Below are 16,752 nucleotides of genomic sequence, written 5' to 3' on the forward strand. Positions count from 1 at the left end.
ATATATGAATATTAAGCTGGCAGTATGTGTTTTCAGAAACATTGGGCTGGATTCTCCACCCCACGACTGGCAACTCGGATCACAATCGGGTATCGGCTGAAATCATGGTTTGCGACAGGCGCTACACCGTTCGCTAATTTCTGCCCCCCCCCGCCCATCCATCCCCTTCCACTGGCAGCTGGATCAGAGTTTGCGCCACATGCCAGCGAGAGGATGCTAATGGATCTTAATGACAACTGGAATTTCTGTCATTGCCTCTGCCTCTCTGCCTGGGCTGCTCTCTAGCTTCCAGACAGGGGTCATTTTTCTAGGGGGGAGGGGGGGGGGGGGGGGGGGGGGTTAGCCAGCCGCAAGGGATACTGAATTGCTTCCTGATTTGCACTCCTAGGGGGAAACGTAAATTGGTAGCAATTCTCATCCGGTGGGAGAACGTAGTGTCCAGTCTCCCAAAAAGACAATCTTGTCCACTGTTGCGAATACTTGAAAATTGAGGCTGGATTCTCTGTTTCGGAGTTTAAATTGTTCACGGCAGAACTGAAAAGCGTGTGATTCATGTTTCCGTTGGGGGGGCGCTATTCGTTCCTCAATTCAGGACATGCAAATGGGCCAGCGCTCTCCCGTCGAGAAACTGAAGCAATTCCCAGCCCCAGCGGGCGGTGTAACCGCTGGGGCCAGAATTAGCGCTGGAGAGCCTGACAGACGGAGTTGCTTTTAAGTGCTCCACTTATGACACACTCACTGCAGCGATCACGAGGGCTCAGAGAAAACCTGCTGCCAACGATTTTGGGAGTCTGAAGTGGACCCACTGCTCAATGTCAATGAGCAGAGGAGGGACACCGTCTGCCCCAGGGTGGGCCGCAGGCTCAAGCCGGTCCTCCTGAACAGCATCTGGGAGGAGGTGGCAGAGGCAGTCAGCGCTGCCAGTCCTCACCATGAAGAGACATCACGTGATCCTGAGGGGAGAGCGTTACTGGTGAGCCCTCCTGTTCTGAAGGGGGCAGACTACCTGGGGAGCTTCTAAGTGTTATCCTTTTGAAGGATTTTCTCCCTCCTACTTTGGAAGTGACTAGCCAGGAAACAATGGAACTCCATTCCTCTCACTATGAATTAACATAATCACTGGCTTCGGCCACATCATTTCCCTGAACGACCAACCAGTAAATGTATTAACATCAACCACTGAGAGGGACAAGGGCAGCAGATGCATGGGAATTTCATCACTTCCAATTTAGACTATCCGGGCTGGGGCAGACATAAACATCCCTTCATTGTCAATGGGTCAAAGTCCTTCCACCCCTACCCAAAATGATTGTGGAGTATATTCACAAAACAAACTACAGCAGTTCAAGGCAGTGGTTCACCACCACCTTTTCAATGCTACCGAATCGTTACAGTGCTGAAGGATGCCAGTTAGCCCATCGTGTCTGCACCGGCTCTCTAAACATCACATGACTTAGCTCCATTCCCCTGGCTTTTCTCCATACCCTTGCAGTGGTATTGTTACTGGACGAATAATCCTGGGTAATTCCCTGGGGACCTGGGTTCCAATCCTCCCAGGACAGATGGTGAAATTTGAATTCAAACGAAATAATAAAAACGACTGTGAAACCATCGTCGAGGGTCATTAAAAACCCATCTGATCCACTAATGTTCTTCGGGGAAAGAAATCTGCCATCCTTCCCTGGTCTGACCTACATGTGACTCCAGACCCACAGCAATGTGGTCGACTCTTAAATGCCCTCCGAAATGTTCCACAAAGTCACTTAGTTCAAGGGTAATTAGGGGCTGGCCAATGACACCCACATCCCATTAATGGACAGAAACAATCATCTAATGCCCTCTTGCAGGCCTCGATTGAACCTGCCTCCACTCCCAGGCAGTGCATTCCAGACCCAAACCACTCGTTGTCGAAACATTTATTCTCACATCACATTTGTTTCATTTGCAAGTCATTGAATCTGTGCTCTCTCGTTCTTGATCCTTTTTCGAGCGCAAACAGTTACTCCCCGTCTACTCTGTCCAGCCGCTTATGATTTTGAACATCGCTATAAATTCTCCACTACAAGGAAAACAGTCCCAACCTCTCCAATCTATCCTCAGTTTGTCATCCCTGGAACCATTCTTGTGAACCTCTTGCACACTCTCCCCAATGCGCTCACATCCTTCCTACAGTATTGCACCCAGAACTGTACAGAATATTTCAGCTGAGGACAAACTAGTGTCTTGTGTAAGTTCAGAATAACCTCCACGCCCGCGAAAAAACACGTGGGAATCACTCTGGACTTACCTGGAGTGGAGGACTTCCCCCCCCCCCCTCCCCCAGGCATAATTTGGCCGAATTTGAATGCTGAATGCAGGGTTAAAGGCAGGATTCTTGGAAGTGTGGAGGAACAGATGGATCTTGGGGTCGAAGTACATAGATCCCTCAAAGTTGCCACACAGGTTGATAGGGTTACAGGGATAGGGTGGAAGCGAGGGCTTGAGTGGGTCGGTGCAGAATCGATGGGCCGAATGGCTTCCTTCTGCACTTATGTTCTATGTTAAGAAGGCGTATGGTGTGTTGGCTTTCATTAACAGGGGGATTGAGTTTAAGAGCCGTGAGGTTTTGCTGCAGCTTTATAAAACCCTGGTTAGACCACACTTGGAATATTGTGTCCAGTTCTGGTCGCCTCATTATAGGAAGGATGTAGATGCTTTAGAGAGGGTACAGAGGAGATTTACAAGGATGCTGCCTGGAATGGAGGGCATGTCTTATGAAGAAAGATTGAGGGAGCTAGGACTTTTCTCACTGGAGCGAAGAAGGAAGAGAGGTAACTTGATAGAGGTGTACAAGGCGTTGAGAGGCATGGATAGAGTGGATAGCCAGAGACTTTTCCCCAGGGTGGAAATGGCTGTCACGAGGGCAATTAGTTTTATGGTGATTGGAGGAACGTATAGGGGAGAAGTCAGAGATAGGTTCTTTACACAGAGAGTGGTGGGTGCGTGGAATGCACTGCCAGCAGAGGTGGTGGAGTCAGAGCCATTGGGGACATTTAAGCGACTCTTGGACAGGCACATGGACAGCAGTAAATTGAAGGGGTGTAGGTTAGGTTGACCTTGGATGAGGATAAATGGTTGGCACAACATCGTGGGCCGAAGGGAATGTACTGTGCTGTACTGTTCTATGTCCTATCGCCCCATTATTAGAGAATCCCGCCCCCTATGTCTACGTTCAATCACTCCTGGAGTAAAGTATTCTCTCCGTACAGTCTTACAAAATAAATTAAAATATTAGGGTTTCGGTCCAGTATTCTAGCCACTGTTGGAGCCTGGTCTGGGATCGTAATACCTCCTCTAGCCTGAAAAATATCCATTGACCAATTACTCTCGACTTCCTATAATTCAGCCAACAATCAGAAAAGGGTCATTTTCAGTCGACACATTACAGTATCTTGCTACTTGCTGACTTACCTCACTGTGCCCAGGTTAGCTGGTGCAAACCTAACAGCAGTTTCATATCTATTGTACGTCAAATGCAGATTTGGATCATTTTCAAGGGAAAACTCTGTGTTGCAGGCACCAGGTACAGGATCTGACGGAAGAGGGGAAAATAATAAATATTATGTGAATAGAATATTTGTTGACTATTGCATTTTTAAGTTACAAACACTGGGGATTAAGTTATAATCCCAACACTGGGAAAATAGTAAATATTATGTGAATAGAATATTTGTTGAAAATTACATTTTTAAATTACAAACACTGGGGATTAAGTTATAATCCCAACACTGGGGATTAAATTAAACTGTGGTATGGTGCAAAACAGCCAAACATTGACCACCCATTACACACCTCATTCAAATGTGCTTTCCAGTGGCTTTAGTCAAGGAGGCATAAAGAGCAACTTACAGTGTTTCACATTTACAATTAAACCAATGCCCTATTTAACCTCACTGTGCAGTTCATCAGTTTGCAAGCATTTCCATTTGAGGTTAAAATGCAAAAAGACACTTCAATCTACCATCAAATGTCAACAGTAGATTGGTAAGTAGCTTGCATTGCAATGTGCAAGACAAAATAAATGTTTACATTTATACTGCGCCTTAAATGTAGCAAAACATCCCAATGTACCGAGGAAATTAGAGAAGGTGACCAAAATATCGTGCAAGATATTGGTTGAAGGAGGTCCAATGTTGCATTGCAGAGAGACTTACAGAGTAAGAGCATGTTCTCTAAAGGTTCAGTTGCTAACAACGGAGCAGGAAGTGTGAAGAACTTTCAGAAAACTTAAAAGGCACAAAAGTGGATGCTGTGCAGGAGGGGTAGGATGGAGCAAGACCTGGAAGGGACACAAAACGGCGGAATGTTCAGAGATTCCTGATTTGCCCAGTATGAGATCTGAAAGCTAATTATAAGCAAGACACTATGCCTCATCATCCGACAATAAACTGTTGTAGCACGGTTAAACCTATAAACGCTGCAAGGCACCATCCATTAGTTACCACAGATGGGGACGGGAAAGAGAAAAGAGCAATAAAAATGTTAATAGTGAATTCAATGCCAAATGGAATACAGAAAGTAAAATAAAGTGAGGGAAAGATTGTATCAAAGAGATTAATAAAAAGGTAATCTTAATCTTCACAAATAATTAAAATTTGAAGGAACGAGACTCCACTCAAAAGGATTTCCGTGCCTGGGAGGTTGTTGGCACTAATTAAGAGTTGACACACCTTTTAAAGCATACTTAAGCTGGAATGGATAAGTCTGAACATTTTCGAAACCACTCTTGCAGTTTTTGGAGGGGCAGAATATTCGGACAACAACCTGCTGAATTCTGAATTTAACTGCGAATATGCAGTTACTGGAAGTTGCTGTCCAACCATCAAATAAATAACAGCACAGGGAGGCTCACCGTTACACCTACTGCTGAACCCAGCCAATATCTTCCAAGTGCTCCTCCACAATCATTGCTCAAGCAGCTGCACAAGGCACACCAGTGATAAAACTGACACGCATGAACTGTAAAATAAATTTACAGCCAATTCCAGACACTGGCTGCAATTTTACCTTAACAACCAGGGTTAGAGGTTAAACATGGAATTACATGGAATTTCACACTGCAAACTCCGGAGCTGATGGAAGGTGGAAAACATGCTGACTAGAAACATTAATAAATGGAGATTGGGAGCTTACATCACAAGAACGCCAACGCTGTTTCAATTAGCACCCAATCTTCTTAATAAAGCAAAATGGCATTGGCTTCACAAACAGACTGATCTGGCAAGGAGATGGATTTAAGAGGTATCCATCTGCCAGTAATTAGGATGGTGTGCTGCTGTGAGTAATAGACAATTGTGAGGTTTGCTCCTTATATTACTTTTTGCCCCCTCCTTAAGTCACCCAGATTAAATGCGCTACTCAATAGGTGACACTTCTGCTTCTTTTCAACTTGCATTTATATTGTGCTTCGAATATTGTAAAATGCTGGGAGGTGTTGCTCTGGAATAGGCTCTAAGGAGCAGTTGAGAGACAATGGTTCCTTTGAAGGGTTTTGTTCTGGGTGCATGGCCGTGCACAAGGCTTTTGTGGTGATTCAGGCTGCTGAATGGAGGTTCGCAGAAACATTGCCTCAGACACCATTGAAACACCGCCGGGCATGGACAACGGATCTGCTGCAACCTGCCTGTCAGTCAGGAGGGAAGAAAATCAGCCGGTTCCGACCGGCCAACTTGGGAGGGGGAGGGGTCAGTGGCAAGGTAGCCAAGTGGACAGTCTTGAACAGGTTGACAAGTGGCCAAACCCTCAACTATCTAACCTTTGAACGCTGGCGACCCATTTCTCCAAACGCAAAACAAAAAAGGTCAGGAGACAAATTCCTCCCTGTCTATTTTGTCCGATTCTGAATATTGCGAAAGGGCTGCTCTTGGCAACGTTCCACATGGAGCCCGTAACTCCATGGCTGTACATAACGCACTCACGAAGGCTTGGGACAGTCTCGAACTACAGGTTTCCATAACGAAGGCAAGACAGCTGCACCAGCTCACATACCTAGAGCGGTGTAGGAGAGAGCAAACAGAACTGCCGACACCATTTCTTCTTCAGCTCGAATGTAGAATGTTGCTGGCGTCAACGTCAGCACTACACCAGCACTCGGGCTTGTATATGATGCATCTGCAGGAAAGGACTGAGACACAAAAGGAAACAAGTCAACTCCCTGAGAATGCATAACTGGTAGACAGACATTGCATGCCTGTCTAAAATGTCAATTTAGTGACAGAGGATTCACAACCCCATTAACTACAATTATTAAATTCAAATATTCTAAAACTTGAATCGTCAATACAATATGCAATTCAAACTGTCGCCAGCCTTCAAATCTGGATAACAATCAAACAAAAACCTTCAGAATGCTTTGATTAGTAATTTGAATAATTTCCACATGTTCAGAGAACTCTTGCATGGTGTAGACCTGAATCCAACCTGAACAAGTTGGCTTAGATTCTAACTGGCTCAAAATTTCCACTTTTACTTTAGCTTTTTCATAAAGCGAGCAGAGTGCCTCAGTCTTCATAGAATCATCAAATTTACAATGCAGAAGTAGGCCATTCAGCCCATCGAGTCTGCACCGGCCCTTGGAGAAAGCACCCTACTTTACCCCACACATCCACTCTATGCCTAACTCCATCTAACCTTTTGGACACTAAGGGACAATTTATCACGGCCAATCCACCTAACCTGCACGTCTTTGGATTGTGGGAGGGAACCGGAGCACCCGGAGGAAACCCACCTAATTCACAAATTCAAGACGGAAATTGAGCTTGCCCTCAATAGATTATCTCCCACATACTTTCCAAATATTCATTAAAGAATCAGAATCAGAAATAAAACATTTTGTTTATCTGTGTCTCTAAAAAGTGAAGTCAAAAGTTTATAAGACAGCAGATAATTCACGTCATACCGACCTGCAATTGGTTTGAACACCTGTGAAAAAATACAGATGAAGGTAATCCTTTGGGAGAAATGGTTGCTTACCGGAGAGAGGGATACCGTCACATCCTGCATATGAGTGTATACTTGGGCAATCACAAAGGCAGTCTGGCTACTTATGTTTGCAACCACGATTTGTTTACATTCATTAGGCTCCAATAGAATAGAAACTGGCTCCAAGAGAGGAATTTGAATGTAACCTACACAGAGAGAATTCAAATCAAAATCACATCAGGTCAACACGTCAGTATCCACAGAGTGCAGTGTCACACACAGCCCAGTATACAGAGTGCAGTGTCACACACAGCCCAGTATACAGAGTGCAGTGTCACACACAGCCCAGTATACAGAGTGCAGTGTCACACACAGCCCAGTATACAGAGTGCAGTGTCACACACAGCCCAGTATGCATAGAGTGCAGTGTCACACTCAGCCCAGTATACAGAGTGCAGTGTCACACTCAGCCCAGTATACAGAGTGCAGTGTCACACTCACCCAATATACAGAGTGCAGTGTCACACTCAGCACAGTATACAGAGTGCAGTGTCACACTCACCCAATATACAGAGTGCAGTGTCACACTCAGCACAGTATACAGAGTGCAGTGTCACACTCACCCAATATACAGAGTGCAGTGTCACACTCAGCCCAGTATACAGAGTGCAGTGTCACACTGAGCCCAGTATACACAGTGCAGTGTCACACTCAGCCCAGTATACACAGAGTGCAGTGTCACACTCAGCCCAGTATACAGAGTGTAGTGTCACACCCAGCCCAGTATACAGAGTGCAGTGTCACACCCAGCCCAGTATACAGAGTGCAGTGTCACACTGAGCCCAGTATACACAGTGCAGTGTCACACTGAGCCCAGTATACAGAGTGCAGTGTCACACTGAGCCCAGTATACAGAGTGCAGTGTCACACTGAGCCCAGTATACAGAGTGCAGTGTCACACTCAGCCCAGTATACACAGAGTGCAGTGTCACACTCAGCCCAGTATACAGAGTGCAGTGTCACACTCAGCCCAGTATACAGAGTGCAGTGTCACACTGAGCCCAGTATACACAGTGCAGTGTCACACTCAGCCCAGTATACACAGTGCAGTGTCACACTGACCCCAGTATACAGAGTGCAGTGTCACACTCAGCCCAGTATACAGAGTGCAGTGTCACACCCAGCCCAGTATACAGAGTGCAGTGTCACACTCAGCCCAGTATACACAGTGCAGTGTCACACTCAGCCCAGTATACACAGTGCAGTGTCACACTCAGCCCAGTATACAGAGTGCAGTGTCACACTGAGCCCAGTATACACAGTGCAGTGTCACACTGAGCCCAGTATACAGAGTGCAGTGTCACACTCAGCCCAGTATACACAGTGCAGTGACACACTCAGCCCAGTATACAGAGTGCAGTGTCACACTCAGCCCAGTATACAGAGTGCAGTGTCACACTGAGCCCAGTATACAGAGTGCAGTGTCACACTCAGCCCAGTATACAGAGTGCAGTGTCACACTCAGCCCAGTATACAGAGTGCAGTGTCACACTGAGCCCAGTATACAGAGTGCAGTGTCACACTCAGCCCAGTATACAGAGTGCAGTGTCACACTCAGCCCAGTATACAGAGTGCAGTGTCACACTCAGCCCAGTATACAGAGTGCAGTGTCTCACTCAGCCCAGTATACAGAGTGCAGTGTCACACTCAGCCCAGTATACAGAGTGCAGTGTCACACTCAGCCCAGTATACAGAGTGCAGTGACACACTCAGCCCAGTATACAGAGTGCAGTGTCACACTCAGCCCAGTATACAGAGTGCAGTGTCACACTGAGCCCAGTATACAGAGTGCAGTGTCACACTCAGCCCAGTATACAGAGTGCAGTGTCACACTCAGCCCAGTATACAGAGTGCAGTGTCACACTGAGCCCAGTATACAGAGTGCAGTGTCACACTCAGCCCAGTATACAGAGTGCAGTGTCACACTCAGCCCAGTATACACAGTGCAGTGTCACACTCAGCCCAGTATACACAGAGTGCAGTGACACACTCAGCCCAGTATACAGAGTGCAGTGTCACACTCAGCCCAGTATACACAGAGTGCAGTGACACACTCAGCCCAGTATACAGAGTGCAGTGTCACACTGAGCCCAGTATACAGAGTGCAGTGTCACACTCAGCCCAGTATACAGAGTGCAGTGTCACGCTGAGCCCAGTATACACAGTGCAGTGTCACACTCAGCCCAGTATACAGAGTGCAGTGACACACTCAGCCCAGTATACACAGTGCAGTGTCACACTCAGCCCAGTATACAGAGTGCAGTGTCACACTGAGCCCAGTATACAGAGTGCAGTGTCACGCTGAGCCCAGTATACACAGTGCAGTGTCACACTCAGCCCAGTATACAGAGTGCAGTGTCACACTGAGCCCAGTATACAGAGTGCAGTGTCACACTGAGCCCAGTATACAGAGTGCAGTGTCACACTCAGCCCAGTATACAGAGTGCAGTGTCACACCCAGCCCAGTATACAGAGTGCAGTGTCACACTCAGCCCAGTATACACAGAGTGCAGTGTCACACTCAGCCCAGTATACAGAGTGCAGTGTCACACTCAGCCCAGTATACAGAGTGCAGTGTCACACTCAGCCCAGTATACAGAGTGCAGTGTCACACTCAGCCCAGTATACAGAGTGCAGTGTCACACTCAGCCCAGTATACAGAGTGCAGTGTCACACTGAGCCCAGTATACAGAGTGCAGTGTCACACTCAGCCCAGTATACAGAGTGCAGTGTCACACTGAGCCCAGTATACAGAGTGCAGTGTCACACTCAGCCCAGTATACAGAGTGCAGTGTCACACTGAGCCCAGTATACACAGTGCAGTGTCACACTCAGCCCAGTATACACAGTGCAGTGTCACACTGAGCCCAGTATACACAGTGCAGTGTCACACTCAGCCCAGTATACAGAGTGCAGTGTCACACTCAGCCCAGTATACAGAGTGCAGTGTCACACTCAGCCCAGTATACACAGAGTGCAGTGTCACACTCAGCCCAGTATACACAGAGTGCAGTGTCTCACTCAGCCCAGTATACAGAGTGCAGTGTCACACTCAGCCCAGTATACAGAGTGCAGTGTCACACTGAGCCCAGTATACAGAGTGCAGTGTGACACTCAGCCCAGTATACAGAGTGCAGTGTCACACTCAGCCCAGTATACAGAGTGCAGTGTCACACTCAGCCCAGTATACACAGTGCAGTGTCACACTCAGCCCAGTATACACAGTGCAGTGTCACACTGAGCCCAGTATACAGAGTGCAGTGTCACACTCAGCCCAGTATACAGAGTGCAGTGTCACACTCAGCCCAGTATACAGAGTGCAGTGACACACTGAGCCCAGTATACAGAGTGCAGTGACACACTCAGCCCAGTATACAGAGTGCAGTGTCACACTCAGCCCAGTATACAGAGTGCAGTGACACACTGAGCCCAGTATACAGAGTGCAGTGACACACTCAGCCCAGTATACACAGTGCAGTGTCACACTGAGCCCAGTATACAGAGTGCAGTGTCACACTCAGCCCAGTATACAGAGTGCAGTGTCACACTCAGCCCAGTATACAGAGTGCAGTGTCTCACTCAGCCCAGTATACAGAGTGCAGTGTCTCACTCAGCCCAGTATACACAGTGCAGTGTCACGCTGAGCCCAGTATACAGAGTGCAGTGTCACACTCAGCCCAGTATACAGAGTGCAGTGTCTCACTCAGCCCAGTATACACAGAGTGCAGTGTCACACTGAGCCCAGTATACACAGTGCAGTGTCACACTGAGCCCAGTATACAGAGTGCAGTGTCACACTGAGCCCAGTATACAGAGTGCAGTGTCACACTCAGCCCAGTATACACAGTGCAGTGTCACACTCAGCCCAGTATACAGAGTGCAGTGACACACTCAGCCCAGTATACAGAGTGCAGTGTCACACTCAGCCCAGTATACACAGTGCAGTGTCACACTCAGCCCAGTATACAGAGTGCAGTGACACACTCAGCCCAGTATACAGAGTGCAGTGACACACTCAGCCCAGTATACAGAGTGCAGTGTCACACTCAGCCCAGTATACAGAGTGCAGTGTCACACTCAGCCCAGTATACAGAGTGCAGTGTCACACTCAGCCCAGTATACAGAGTGCAGTGTCACACTGAGCCCAGTATACAGAGTGCAGTGTCACACTCAGCCCAGTATACAGAGTGCAGTGTCACACTCAGCCAGTACACAGAGTGCAGTGTCACACTCAGCCCAGTATACAGAGTGCAGTGTCACACTCAGCCCAGTATACACAGTGCAGTGACACACTCAGCCCAGTATACAGAGTGCAGTGTCACACTGAGCCCAGTATACAGAGTGCAGTGTCACACTCAGCCCAGTATACAGAGTGCAGTGTCACACTGAGCCCAGTATACAGAGTGCAGTGTCACACTGAGCCCAGTATACAGAGTGCAGTGTCACACTCAGCCAGTATACACACAGTGCAGTGTCACACTGAGCCCAGTATACAGAGTGCAGTGTCACACTCAGCCCAGTATACACAGAGTGCAGTGTCACACTCAGCCCAGTATACAGAGTGCAGTGTCACACTCAGCCCAGTATACACAGAGTGCAGTGTCACACTCAGCCCAGTATACAGAGTGCAGTGTCACACTCAGCCCAGTATACAGAGTGCAGTGTCACACTCAGCCCAGTATACACACAGTGCAGTGTCACACTGAGCCCAGTATACAGAGTGCAGTGTCACACTCAGCCCAGTATACACAGTGCAGTGACACACTCAGCCCAGTATACAGAGTGCAGTGTCACACTCAGCCCAGTATACAGAGTGCAGTGTCACACCCAGCCCAGTATACAGAGTGCAGTGTCACACTCAGCCCAGTATACAGAGTGCAGTGTCACACTCAGCCCAGTATACACAGTGCAGTGTCACACTGAGCCCAGTATACAGAGTGCAGTGTCACACTCAGCCCAGTATACAGAGTGCAGTGTCACACTGAGCCCAGTATACAGAGTGCAGTGTCACACTGAGCCCAGTACACAGAGTGCAGTGTCACACTGAGCCCAGTATACACAGTGCAGTGTCACACTCAGCCCAGTATACACAGTGCAGTGTCACACTCAGCCCAGTATACAGAGTGCAGTGTCACACTCAGCCCAGTATACAGAGTGCAGTGACACACTCAGCCCAGTATACACAGTGCAGTGACACACTCAGCCCAGTATACAGAGCGCAGTGTCACACTCAGCCCAGTATACAGAGTGCAGTGTCACACTCAGCCCAGTATACAGAGTGCAGTGTCACACTCAGCCCAGTATACAGAATGCAGTGACACACTCAGCCCAGTATACACAGTGCAGTGACACACTCAGCCCAGTATACACAGAATGCAGTGACACACTCAGCCCAGTATACACAGAGTGCAGTGTCACACTGAGCCCAGTATACAGAGTGCAGTGTCACACTCAGCCCAGTATACAGAGTGCAGTGTCACACTCAGCCCAGTATACAGAGTGCAGTGTCACACTCAGCCCAGTACACAGAGTGCAGTGTCACACTCAGCCCAGTATACAGAGTGCAGTGTCACACTCAGCCCAGTATACACAGTGCAGTGACACACTCAGCCCAGTATACAGAGTGCAGTGTCACACTCAGCCCAGTATACAGAGTGCAGTGTCACACTGAGCCCAGTATACAGAGTGCAGTGTCACACTCAGCCCAGTATACAGAGTGCAGTGTCACACTGAGCCCAGTATACACAGTGCAGTGTCACACTCAGCCCAGTATACACAGTGCAGTGTCACACTGAGCCCAGTATACAGAGTGCAGTGTCACACTCAGCCCAGTATACAGAGTGCAGTGTCACACTCAGCCCAGTATACAGAGTGCAGTGTCACACTCAGCCCAGTATACAGAGTGCAGTGTCACACTCAGCCCAGTATACAGAGTGCAGTGTCACACTGAGCCCAGTATACAGAGTGCAGTGTCACACTCAGCCCAGTATACAGAGTGCAGTGTCACACTGAGCCCAGTATACAGAGTGCAGTGTCACACTCAGCCCAGTATACAGAGTGCAGTGTCACACTCAGCCCAGTATACAGAGTGCAGTGTCACACTCAGCCCAGTATACAGAGTGCAGTGTCACACTCAGCCCAGTATACAGAGTGCAGTGTCACACTCAGCCCAGTATACAGAGTGCAGTGTCACACTCAGCCCAGTATACAGAGTGCAGTGTCACACCCAGCCCAGTATACAGAGTGCAGTGTCACACTCAGCCCAGTATACAGAGTGCAGTGTCTCACTCAGCCCAGTATACAGAGTGCAGTGTCACACTCAGCCCAGTATACACAGTGCAGTGCCACACTCAGCCCAGTATACAGAGTGCAGTGTCAAACTCAGCCCAGTATACAGAGTGCAGTGTCACACTGAGCCCAGTATACAGAGTGCAGTGTCACGCTCAGCCCTGTATACAGAGTGCAGTGTCACACTCAGCCCAGTATACAGAGTGCAGTGACACACTCAGCCCAGTATACAGAGTGCAGTGCACACTCAGCCCAGTATACAGAGTGCAGTGACACACTCAGCCCAGTATACAGAGTGCAGTGTCACACTGAGCCCAGTATACAGAGTGCAGTGTCACACACAGCCCAGTATACAGAGTGCAGTGTCACACTCAGCCCAGTATACAGAGTGCAGTGACACACTCAGCCCAGTATACAGAGTGCAGTGTCACACCCAGCCCAGTACACAGAGTGCAGTGACACACTCAGCCCAGTATACAGAGTGCAGTGTCACACTCAGCCCAGTATACAGAGTGCAGTGTCACACTCAGCCCAGTACACAGAGTGCAGTGTCACACTCAGCCCAGTATACACAGTGCAGTGTCTCACTCAGCCCAGTATACAGAGTGCAGTGACACACTCAGCCCAGTATACACAGTGCAGTGACACACTGAGCCCAGTATACAGAGTGCAGTGTCACACCCAGCCCAGTATACAGAGTGCAGTGTCACACTCAGCCCAGTATACAGAGTGCAGTGTCACACTCAGCCCAGTATACAGAGTGCAGTGACACACTCAGCCCAGTATACAGAGTGCAGTGACACACTCAGCCCAGTATACAGAGTGCAGTGTCACACTCAGCCCAGTATACAGAGTGCAGTGTCACACTGAGCCCAGTATACAGAGTGCAGTGTCACACTCAGCACAGTATACACAGAGTGCAGTGTCACACTGAGCCCAGTATACAGAGTGCAGTGACACACTGAGCCCAGTATACAGAGTGCAGTGTCACACACAGCCCAGTATACAGAGTGCAGTGTCACACTCAGCCCAGTATACAGAGTGCAGTGTCACACTGAGCCCAGTATACACAGTGCAGTGTCACACTGAGCCCAGTATACAGAGTGCAGTGTCACACTCAGCCCAGTATACAGAGTGCAGTGTCACACTGAGCCCAGTATACACAGTGCAGTGTCACACTCAGCCCAGTATACAGAGTGCAGTGTCACACTGAGCCCAGTATACAGAGTGCAGTGTCACACTGAGCCCAGTATACAGAGTGCAGTGTCACACTCAGCCCAGTATACAGAGTGCAGTGTCACACTGAGCCCAGTATACAGAGTGCAGTGTCACACTCAGCCCAGTATACAGAGTGCAGTGTCACACTCAGCCCAGTATACACAGTGCAGTGTCACACTCAGCCCAGTATACAGAGTGCAGTGTCACACTCAGCCCAGTATACAGAGCGCAGTGTCACACTCAGCCCAGTATACACAGTGCAGTGTCACACTCAGCCCAGTATACACAGTGCAGTGTCACACTCAGCCCAGTATACAGAGCGCAGTGTCACACTCAGCCCAGTATACAGAGTGCAGTGTCACACTCAGCCCAGTATACAGAGTGCAGTGTCACACTGAGCCCAGTATACAGAGTGCAGTGTCACACTCAGCCCAGTATACAGAGTGCAGTGTCACACTCAGCCCAGTATACACAGAGTGCAGTGTCACACTCAGCCCAGTATACAGAGTGCAGTGTCACACTCAGCCCAGTATACAGAGTGCAGTGTCACACTCAGCCCAGTATACAGAGTGCAGTGTCACACTCAGCCCAGTATACAGAGTGCAGTGTCACACTCAGCCCAGTATACAGAGTGCAGTGTCACACTCAGCCCAGTATACAGAGTGCAGTGTCACACTCAGCCCAGTATACAGAGTGCAGTGTCACACTCAGCCCAGTATACAGAGTGCAGTGACACACTCAGCCCAGTATACAGAGTGCAGTGTCACACTGAGCCCAGTATACAGAGTGCAGTGTCACACTCAGCCCAGTATACAGAGTGCAGTGTCACACTGAGCCCAGTATACAGAGTGCAGTGACACACTGAGCCCAGTATACAGAGTGCAGTGTCACACTCAGCCCAGTATACAGAGTGCAGTGTCACACTCAGCCCAGTATACAGAGTGCAGTGTCACACTCAGCCCAGTATACAGAGTGCAGTGTCACGCTCAGCCCAGTATACAGAGTGCAGTGTCACACTCAGCCCAGTATACAGAGTGCAGTGTCACACTCAGCCCAGTATACAGAGTGCAGTGTCACACTCAGCCCAGTATACAGAGTGCAGTGACACACTCAGCCCAGTATACACAGTGCAGTGTCACACTCAGCCCAGTATACAGAGTGCAGTGTCACACTCAGCCCAGTATACAGAGTGCAGTGTCACACTCAGCCCAGTATACAGAGTGCAGTGTCACACTGAGCCCAGTATACAGAGTGCAGTGTCACACTCAGCCCAGTATACAGAGTGCAGTGACACACTCAGCCCAGTATACAGAGTGCAGTGTCACACTGAGCCCAGTATACAGAGTGCAGTGTCACACCCAGCCCAGTATACACAGAGTGCAGTGTCACACTCAGCCCAGTATACAGAGTGCAGTGTCACACTCAGCCCAGTATACAGAGTGCAGTGTCACACTCAGCCCAGTATACAGAGTGCAGTGTCACACTGAGCCCAGTATACAGAGTGCAGTGTCACACTCAGCCCAGTATACAGAGTGCAGTGTCACACTCAGCCCAGTATACAGAGTGCAGTGTCACACTCAGCCCAGTATACAGAGTGCAGTGTCACACTCAGCCCAGTATACAGAGTGCAGTGTCACACTCAGCCCAGTATACAGAGTGCAGTGTCACACTCATCCCAGTATACAGAGTGCAGTGTCACACTCAGCCCAGTATCACACAGTGCATGTCACACTGAGCCCAGATACACAGTGCAGTGTCACACACTCAGCCCAGTATACAGAGTGCAGTGTCACACTCAGCCCAGTATACACAGAGTGCAGTGTCACACTCAGCCCAGTATACAGAGTGCAGTGTCACACTCAGCCCAGTATACACAGTGCAGTGTCACACTCAGCCCAGTATACAGAGTGCAGTGTCACACTCAGCCGTATACAGAGTGCAGTGTCACACTCAGCCCAGTATACAGAGTGCAGTGTCACACTCAGCCCAGTATACACACAGTGCAGTGTCACACTGAGCCCAGTATACACAGTGCAGTGTCACACTCAGCCCAGTATACAGAGTGCAGTGTCCACTCAGCCCAGTATACAGAGTGCAGTGTCACACTCAGCCCATATACAGAGTGCAGTGACACACTCAGCCCAGTATACAGAGTGCAGTGTCACACTGAGCCCAGTATACAGAGTGCAGTGTCACACTCAGCCCAGTATACAGAGTGCAGTGTCA

At 48.8% G+C, this 16,752-nt stretch overlaps 1 protein-coding gene across 1 annotated transcript in view; it reads right to left on the reverse strand.

The window, feature by feature from the left end:
* The window catches only part of LOC119971965 (transmembrane 7 superfamily member 3-like), an 86,807-nt gene that overhangs the window by 21,619 nt on the left and 48,436 nt on the right, over positions 1-16,752 (reverse strand). The window contains exons 2-4 of the mRNA XM_038808338.1: positions 7,012-7,166; positions 6,028-6,163; positions 3,451-3,571 (exon numbers count right to left, since the gene is read on the reverse strand). Of these exons, the coding sequence (XP_038664266.1) occupies positions 3,451-3,571; positions 6,028-6,163; positions 7,012-7,166 (412 nt within the window). The remainder of the gene's footprint in view (positions 1-3,450; positions 3,572-6,027; positions 6,164-7,011; positions 7,167-16,752) is intronic.

The sequence above is a fragment of the Scyliorhinus canicula genome, chromosome 9 (assembly GCF_902713615.1).
Source record: "Scyliorhinus canicula chromosome 9, sScyCan1.1, whole genome shotgun sequence".
NCBI lineage: Eukaryota > Metazoa > Chordata > Chondrichthyes > Carcharhiniformes > Scyliorhinidae > Scyliorhinus > Scyliorhinus canicula.